Raw genomic sequence first — 10006 nt, forward strand, 5'->3', positions numbered from 1 at the left:
TTCCCAAATTAGTTGTAGTTTTTTTTTTTCCATCAATTCTATTGCCACTCCACAAATAATTTTATGGAATGCTTGTTCTTAAAATGAAATGTGAGTTGAGTAGCAATCTAATCTGTGGTGTCTGATAAGCTAAGCATTGTTGGGAGTCACTTTTTTCACATACTTGGAGGAACTTTCAAAATTGAGTTTCCTTTGCAAAAATAATTGACATTTAAACTTAGTAACTAAATGGAAAAATGGTTACGACATAATATCAAGTGGAAAAATCAAACCCCCACAAAAATATGTGCATTGCAATTAGAAAAAATGTAGAATACGTTTGCATAGGATGAGATCTGTAAGGCAACTTGGAAAAATGAAGACATTTCATGTGTTAGAGATTTGGGACTATGAGTGATTTTCTTTTCCTTTTTAAGATTATTTTTGCTTTGTTTTCATTTCATTATACTACTTATCGTGTGCACAGTAAAACCCATGGAAGAGAAAAAAGGCACTTGTAGACATTACAAGCATGGCTTGTTCGAATAAAATTGTTCTTCTGAAGTCATATTGACCTTGAGTCTTGCTGGACAAGGGGACACTTCAATTCTGTCATGGTCATCAGAATTCAGTGCAATGGAGCAAATTAAATCTGTTTCAATGTTTGCTGAAAAAAATAGTTCTTGAAATTTTACACTATAATGCTCAATATACTAACTGCCTGTACGCAGTTAAAGTTGCCTTTAAAATTTATGCCAGAAAAAGAAAGCATTGTTTTCCTTGGGTAAGGAGCTTACTTCCTCCTTTGTGATGAGAGCTAGTTTACTTAGTTTCCTTTTTGCCCTAGCTTTCAGGAAGCTCACAGGCAAAATTAAAGTTCAGTCTCACTGCCTCTATGTTAATCCTTACAAATAGTACATCTGTATTCTTCCACTCCTGTTTTTAAGTTTCTGTTATATTAACTTTAGTATTTTCACTTTGGTTATATGTGGCCTCAGCTCTTTTTCTGAAAAGAGGTGACGTACAAAAGGAAAGTATGTTGTCAAGCTACTTTTTGCTCCTTAGCCATTTCAGATTTGGGGGCTACATGCCAAAATATAGAACACACCCCTTCCTTATGCCCCCCACCCTCCCCTTATGAACAGAGTTGGACTTACTCACTGGGAGAGGGAGTCAGCATTTATTTGATGTGATTTGAGGGTCTAACTCTGTCTGAAATTCTCATTATTAAAGTTACTTTTTTAAAAAGATTTTATTTATTTATTTGAGAGAGAGAAAAAGCAAGCACGCACGAGTGGGGGGAGGGGCAGAGGGAGAGGGAGAAGCAGGCTCCCCGCTGAGCAGGGAGCTGGGATCCTGGGATCATGACCTGAGCTGAAGGCAGATGTGTAACTGACTGAGCCACCCAGGCACCCCTTAAGTTACTCTTTTGAATAGCACAGACATCTTCTGCTAAAATCCAAAGACATGTAAGCTTTTATTAGTGGACATGAGTGTGAGAGGGAGAAATTATCAGAGAAGACTGGAGAGAGGCTTTTCTGCACAATTGTCCAGCATTTAGTAGTCAAAAAAAGACACACACTGCCTCTAAGAAGAAAAAGAGGGTGGGAGAACACACTGTTGGTCTGACGTGTTTATTTTTGTCTAATGCTTAATGTTTTTGTTTAATGTTTGGGGGTAAAAGATAGCATAAATGTGCACCAGAGGCTGACTGGACCAACAGCTTGGATGAGTCTGAGAACAAAACCGCCCTGACCCTATCAGGCTAGGTTTATGCTTACCCACTCCTCCTATGCAAGGGCCAGAGTGCTTCTTTAATTTCTTTAGTTATAATAAGTTTCAAAATTCAGAGCTTTTTTTCATTTAATTATAGTTTTTAAAATTATGTTTTTAATAATTTATTATTTCATTTTTATTGAACTTCTCTTTGAACACATAATATATTTACCTCTTTCTGAATTAATAAGGTTCAGGGCACGGCTCTCCAGTCTTCTTGCTCCCTCCCTGGAGGCAGCCAACGTTTTCCGTTTCTCACATGTCCTTCCAGACATATTCCATAGGTTTCCTGCTTGAATGACTCTTACAGTGACCAGACGTGGCATCGAGTGTGTTATTTTCTCTGTGACTCAGAATTCAATGATCTTTAAAAGTGTCACTGAATCTTACTTTCTGAATATTAAATATTCTAAAGTTAATGTAGTGAAAAGCAAAGCCCATTCTAGTCTCTCATTGCCTTATCCTCTTCTCCACTGAAAGCATCTCCTTTTTCCTCCCTCCCAAGTCACCCATCAATTTATTTCCTTGGCATAAATAATGGTCTTCCCACTTCCAGACTGGATGATGGAAATATTTTTGTTATTGTGTGGTAATCCCAGATTGGAAATCAAATGTTGTCTCACTATCATGTCTTTGTTCAATGCCAAAAACAGATGGCAGTGGATCCGTGTATGATCTAATCCTTTGATTTGCACTGACCAGTTGCAATTTATTATTTCTTCTGCTAATTAGAAGATTTTAATGTGTTTAGCTTTACAAAATTTAATTTATTAAACTGTTCCTACAGAATGAACAAAAAGAAGTCATTAGTAAATTCCGCACAGGAAAAATAAATCTGCTCATCGCTACCACAGTGGCAGAAGAAGGTCTGGATATTAAAGAATGTAATATCGTTATTCGTTATGGCCTCGTCACTAATGAAATAGCCATGGTCCAGGTACATTTAATACCTCTAATGTGTGAATCTTTGATTTTGTGGTATCAGTTTGTTTTCTTTTAGCAAAACAGCACAAATAGTTTTAAAAATATATCTATTCTCCTTCTAAAAGAGAAATCATTTCACACCGTATACAAATATCAAATTATTATATTGCACACCTGAAACTAATACAATGTTATATGTCAATTATACCTCAGTTAAAAGAAAAAGAAATCTTGAAGAGCTGCATACTACTGCCTTTTATGGTGTCGCTTAATTCATATGACAACAGATAACTGTTGTATTTCTAAACAACTCTTCTTTGGTTGTTATTTCTGTGTCCCAAAACTCTTTAGAAACAGGACAGTGGCCCATCTGTAAGAGTCAAAAGAGGCCTCCTCATCCCTAGGATGTCTGTGAGCTCCTAGCTGGACCAGGAATTTGAAGTGCAGTGTCCCTAAAATGTCTGACAAAGTAATATGCCCACACCTTAGGGAGCACTACTATTTCTGCATTTTCCTCCCTATTCTTGAGATTTTTCTCTGTGTTTGGAATTTTTCATAATAATATGTTGGGGGAGGCAGAATTATACATGCAAAACAAAAACGAAATGTCCTAATTTCCATTTAATTTCACTTTATCTCTTACCCACAGTATCTTTTTTTTTTTTTTTAAGATTTTATTTATTTGACAGAGAGAGACACAGCGAGAGAGGGAACACAAGCAGGGGGAGTGGGAGAGGGAGAAGCAGGCTTCCCGTGGAGCAGGGAGCCTGATGCGGGGCTCGATCCCAGGACCCTGGGACCATGACCTGAGCTGAAGGCAGATGCTTAACGACTGAGCCACCCAGGCGCCTCCCCCACCCACACTATCTTAACAATGTCATTGTTACCTTTCATTGAGTATGTATGGGAGTCGTGCTGGTTAATATAAATAATATTCTTCCTATAATATTAACTAAATCTCTTTTTTAAATACATTAAATTGCATCCTTGCATGGAAGTCATGGAAGACCAAGATAACCAGATAACCACCAAATTAAGAAGTAATTGTATTTCAAGAGTTAGTCTGTTAGCAGTTTATAACACTGAATGCATTTTTATACAGATCATATTATAGTTGGTAGTTAGGTTCCTGGGCCAGGTCACAACATTTTTTCTGTTACTCAAAATGTACCTAAATATCAATTTCTAAAGGGGACTATAGAAATTTCTCACCATGTTGAGCATGTTTTCATGGGGAAATGTTCTCAAAATCCAATGTTGCTACCAGGAGCAGAATGCCTTCTCACCAGCGCTGGTGTCAAGGTCAGAGACGCTCCTTCTTGCCATCCATCCCTCCTACCAGGCTGGAGGAGTGCCTCCCCAGTCCAAGTCAATGACGCTGGTTCCCAGGGTTGAGAGCAGGTTCCTGGGAACAAAAAGGGTTGACAGGATGGTCTTGTGTAATTGAGGGTCTTGAGGGTTGGGGTGGTAACCTAACCATCATTGCTCTCAAACATTGTTCATTAAAGTGCATTTTGAATTTCAAATAACCGACTTACAAAAAATGGATAATAACTAACTTTACAGAGAATAGAGAAATTACTTGAAGGCTGGGACACCGAGCAATGAATAGCATTCCAGGCCAAAAATGAGAGAGTTCACAGAAAGGCATAACCCTTCCTTTACTTGATTTCTTTATGTTCTCAGGCCCGTGGTCGAGCCAGAGCTGATGAGAGCACCTACGTCCTGGTTGCCTGCAGTAACTCAGGAGTTATTGAACGTGAGATAGTTAACGATTTCCGAGAGAAAATGATGTATAAAGCTATAGACCATGTTCAAAATATGAACCCAGAGGAGTATGCTCGTAAGGTATTGTTTTTGGCCCTCTGAATTTATTTTTCACTTTAAAGTGGCTGCATGTGGTTGCCATTGACAGCTAAGTGGCTAAGTCTCAAGACAGAAATTGCACTGAATTTTAAGTTCCGGTTGGGATGAGCTGTGCTTAGTCCAGATCCACATACAAAGAATCAAGATCTGTGATGGGCAGAAATTGTCAGGCTGCTGTTCCAGTGAAACCAACCATAAACTTTGATGATATAAATTTAGTCTGCCCTTGATCAGAAAGACTAGTATGTCTCACCCACTCAAGGCAACCTGGTAATTTTGGTTTGGTTCAATCTGTTTGTACAGGCACAAGTTTTTCATTCCAGAAATCTTTATGAAGTGCCTACTGTGTGCCAGGCAATGTTCTAGAAAGAGAGAACATGGTAGCAAATAACACAGACAGATCCCTGCTGCATGAGGCTTATAGAGTATACATAATGAGATTTGAGGAGGAGAAACAAGAAACAGAAATGAAGCAAGAAATGCATCCCACAAGGATAAATGCTACAGAATTAGAATAAGACAATATGAAACAAGTCATTAGATGAATACTCTATAGATTGGGTATTTGGGGAAAGTCTCTTAGAAGGAGCGACATTGAGGCTAGATACATAATATGTCATCGGCTTCATCTCAATTTACTAGCGTAGAGTCATTTGAGCTGCAAGAGGAATGCAGTGAAGGAAGAATGCATTTCTACAATATTTCAGGAAATCCCCCATACCACTGAATTAAAGACTGTAACTACTATAATAGCAAACAATCCATTTAGAAGAAAATTCACACCCTTGCATATGGGTGTGAATGTTAGTTTCTTAACATTGGAATTGGCTCTACCCTAAATAGAGTTTCACGAAAGGGATGCTTTTAAATTGGTGTGCATTGCTATAACCAACTCCAAGGTTTCCTGGCCAGGTTTCTACGCAAACTTATATTTTAAAACCCCTTTAAATGTAAGGCAAACCAAACATTTGGTAATGTCAAATCAAACATCTGTGGCCAAATAATGTCACTGGAAAGTTAATCCAGTGAATATTTTCAAAGATTGATGTTTCAAGACGAGGTGTTTTGGGTAAACTCTAGGCCATCTCCAGAGTTAATGAGTCGAAATTTTCCAGATTATGCCTACAGTAAGATACAGTCTCTTTGGGGGCCCCAGAATCAACTACCTTTTTAGGTTTCCTTTGGCTAAGAGACCTGCCTTCCTAAAGCTACTCCAGGCTGACAAACTCAGAGCAGGGACGGCAATGATGCAGGGGCACATTCCACTACTGTTCTGTTTGGCTCCCTTGGCAGACATCTCTACGGCAGACATCGCTACTAGGTCCCAGCACTCCCTTCTTCTGAGTTAAGAATCCTTTTCAACACAATTTTCAGGCAGCCGCTAATAAATGGTGAAAACTAACACAGAAGGTGAGGTCTGTTTTCCACGTCTTATACAGAATTTGTACCTAACTGAAAGCCTTTAAATCAAACTTCTAGAAACAGTGTGAAGATTTGAAGCATTTTCCCTAACAATGACTCAACAGCTTTTCCCACATCATTACATTTTATTTAGACTTTGACTCACTGCAGCTGTGCCTCCCATATATTTCTTGTGCTTTGTTTTATTTTTTTGCCCCTCTAATTGTTTCATATTCTTTACTATTTTGGAACTAATCCTTTAGTTCCTGGTGTCCTGGATACATACCCATACACTAACCTTAGATTTATTTTTATTTTTCCTGTCAAACCTACAGGTGTTCCTTGATTGCCCACCATGTACGTGGTCCTATGCCAAATCGTCTTTTATCAGCTCACTGAATTATAAATATCTTGCAAGAACAACCTAATTGTTATCATTTACATGACAGTCTTTGTACTTGTCCAATTAAATTATTATATGGCCCATGGGTTGCTCACAAGGTTTAATTTTCTTTTTTGTACTATATACGGCTATCTTGAATCAAAGCCCAAAACAGAGATGAGAGTCAAAGTTGGACCATTCAGCTTTGTTCATCAGCACGGATAGTTTGCATTTACTAAAACTTCCCCTTAGCCTTCAGGAAAACAATGACTTCCTCCACAATTTAATATAAATTTGCCATCTGAGAGAGGTTCAGTTTAGAGGTAAATTACTTAAGAACCAGGTTTTCCTACTGTGAATTGGTATAGTGTGAGAACTGGCCAGTGCCTATCTCAAGTTTTGTGTCTCTACATTGTTTCTGTTATGAAATAAATTATGCCACTAACCACAGGGCCTGGAATACAGGGGTTTAAGGACTTATTCTCTCATAAGAAATGTGGGCAATCTAGACCCATATGATAGCTCCATGATGTTGTGAGGAAGCCAAGACTCTTCTCTGTCTCTCTTCTTTGCCCTTCTAATATTTGGTTTTCATTATCCAGGTCAAAGATAGTTTTTTGAAATTCTACTGTCACATGCTCATTTCAGGCAGGAAGAAGGAAGAAGATGGAAAAGGCAAAAAGTGCATATGGCAGCTATCTGATACTTAAGGAGTCTTTCTGGAAATTCTATTCTTATGTCTCACTGACCACTGGCTTGGAAATGTAGTCATTTAGCTAGCATATTCCCACCCAGGATGAGATTATAGTTCTGTTCCCAGTAAGAATGGAAACTGGGTGGGAAGCCAGTAGTTTCTGCCACAGATGTGTAAAGAGGAGATTGACTAAGATAGCGAAGGGTCTAGAAATTATGTGTGAGAAAAGCTTAAAGAAACTGGGGAGCTTATCACAGGTAAAAGAAGATGATTGGTAATGTAATAGCACTGTTTGTTCTTCAAAGATATTCCATGTAAAAGAAGGTTTAGACTTGTTTTATGAGACAGAATTAAAACTAATGGTAAGGTAGAGAGTTTAGAGGGTGAGTTTTTTGTGGAATATTGCTAAGGACTTTCTCACAATAGAACTTGTCTAAAATGGAGTAGGTTGTTTTCAGAACACCAGAGGGTTCCACATTTTCTTATCATAAGGAAGGATTATATGCTAAATTCTTTGGGGGAGATCACCTCATTATATTTATTTCTAGACTATGGCCAAGTGTACATTTTCATAACTATCTAAGATCTCTGAATTCCAGGAGAATTACTTCAGTCAAACTCTGGGAAAAAAAAGAAACATTGTTTGTTTTTTTCTCAATGCAGATTTTGGAATTACAGATGCAAAGTATAATGGAAAAGAAAATGAAAATCAAGAGAAGTATTGTAAAGTGCTACAAGGAAAACCCATCATTAATAAATTTCCTCTGCAAAAACTGCAGTGTGCTAGCCTGCTCTGGAGAAGATATCCACGTTATTGAGAAGATGCACCACGTCAACATGACACCAGTATTCAAGTAAGTCCAGGAAGACTCAATTTTAAGTTTCTTTATAGGAGGTGAAGTAGCTTGTATTGTGAATGTTCTTTGAAAATAGTACAAATGAGACTCATTATTTTTCAGAACTTCCCCTCCTTTAGCCCCCACATTATATCCCCATTTCAAATGTCATTTTTTTTTTCAAATATTGCACAGGGGCAGGGAGGGAGAAGTGTAAGACCCAAAGCCATTTTGATCCAAGGCACATTAGTTTGGTGTATACTCGTATGTGCTCTCAGAATTTTGGACAACTTAAGTCTCATTAAAATAATAGGCAGACTTGGAAGAAGCCACCAAAGGCAATATGACCCTTGAGAGGTGTGTGTGGAAAGGGGGCATCTGCCTGATGATCCGCAGGGGTGAAAGGAGAGAAGGAATAAGATGTGGGATGGGCATGCCTACAGATGAGCTTCAGATCCAACAGCATATACCCATAGGCTGCATATTCGTCCATTGCAAATTCTCAGAGATTTTTTTTTTTTTACTTCTTGATGATTTTAGGGAACTCTACATTGTGAGAGAAAACAAAGCACTACGAAAGAAATTTGTAGACTATCAAACAAATGGCGAGATTATCTGCAAAATATGTGGCCAAGTGAGTAAATTGCTGTGTGCTTATTTTTACTTTGGCCAAAAGGAATTCTTAATTGAATGTGCATTTAATTTTTCCTCTCACTCTCTTCTGTTTTTCAGGCTTGGGGGACGATGATGGTGCACAAAGGCTTAGATTTGCCTTGTCTCAAAATAAAGAATTTTGTAGTGGTTTTCAAAAATAATACGCCAAAGAAACAATACAAAAAGTGGGTAGAATTACCTATCACATTTCCCGATCTTGACTATTCACAATATTGTTTGTGTAGTGATGAAGATTGACCTTTGATTTGAGAACCTTTAAAAATATTATCAACTTAACATTTAATATGATACTGATATAATATTTTTACTATACTCCAGAACTGATGTGAGGATTAATAAAATCATTGCTTTACTCTCTGTTGAGCTGCATGGAGGAAGATAATATAATATGCTTTCAAGAATCTATCTTGTTGGTAGGCAGGGATAAAGAATACTCACCAATAATAATTAGTGTGGAGCATTACGGTATGTGGAAAGAATGCTGGAGTATAAATGAGGATCCAAGGTATCGCTATCAGTCCTGTCACCAATCTTCAAAATAAAATTAACCAAATCAGTTCATCTTTTTGAACCAGTGTCCTTATTGGTGAAATGGTTGTATTATTATTTGCCTTGGCTTTCATTAGTTTTCTATTGCTACACAACAAATTACCACAAACTCAGTGGCTTAAAACAACAGCCCTTAATTATTACACATGTTCTGTAGGTCAGAGGCCTGGACAGGGGCCTCTGCACAGGGTCTCAGAAGGCTGAAATCAAGTTGTGGAGCAGGTGATGTTTTCATCTGGATGCACTGGGCCAAGAATGACTTCCAAACTCTCTCAGGCTGTTGGCTGTCATCTCCTTGTAGCTGAAGATGAGGATTCCGGTTTTCTTGCTAGCTGTCCACTGGGGATCACTCTGAGCAACGAGGGCTGCCCTCACCATGTGGCCTGCTCACAGCTACTTTCTTCTTCAAAACCAGCAGGACAATCTCTCTTTTGTGTGCTAACAAAATCCTAACTGGAATCACAGGAGTGACCATCTCATTATACTTATAGGTTCTGCCCACACTCAAAGTGAGGGGATTTTGAGGGCATATACACCAGCAGGCAGAAATCCTGGAGGCCATCTTAGAATTCTGCCTCTCCCACCCCTTGTCCAGCTTTTGTGAGTAAGTGATGATATATGTGTACATATGAAACCACTTTGAAAAACATGAAGCACCATCAAAGGTGAGGTATTATGAAGCAGCAGCATCAGGTAACTCAAGGCTTATTTTTCAGCTTTCCCTCCATGAACATAACACTGTGCTCAAGGAAGATTACCTGTGTCAGTGGAGATGTCTAGGGCTCACCCAGGATTTAGCAGGGAGCAGATGCTGGATGTTACTAGAGAATAAAGACAAAATGTCTACCTCCTCTTGTCCCTAACCCCAGGTAGAAGGGTAACCACTCTGTGACTGTGATATTTTCACTGTTTCCCAACTAAGTA

The 10006-nt window shown here is 38.5% G+C and overlaps 1 protein-coding gene across 1 annotated transcript in view; it reads left to right on the forward strand.

Annotated features, from left to right (window-relative positions):
- Positions 1 to 9089, forward strand: part of IFIH1 (interferon induced with helicase C domain 1) — a 53496-nt gene extending 44407 nt beyond the window's left edge. Inside the window, exons 12-16 of the mRNA XM_032409350.1 lie at positions 2543 to 2692; positions 4366 to 4527; positions 7686 to 7876; positions 8399 to 8492; positions 8591 to 9089. Coding sequence (XP_032265241.1) covers positions 2543 to 2692; positions 4366 to 4527; positions 7686 to 7876; positions 8399 to 8492; positions 8591 to 8770 — 777 coding nt within the window. The 3' untranslated portion in view covers positions 8771 to 9089. The remainder of the gene's footprint in view (positions 1 to 2542; positions 2693 to 4365; positions 4528 to 7685; positions 7877 to 8398; positions 8493 to 8590) is intronic.
- Positions 9090 to 10006: the final 917 nt, after the last annotated feature.

This window comes from Phoca vitulina, unplaced genomic scaffold (assembly GCF_004348235.1).
Source record: "Phoca vitulina isolate PV1807 unplaced genomic scaffold, GSC_HSeal_1.0 scaffold1, whole genome shotgun sequence".
In the NCBI taxonomy this organism is placed as follows: domain Eukaryota; kingdom Metazoa; phylum Chordata; class Mammalia; order Carnivora; family Phocidae; genus Phoca; species Phoca vitulina.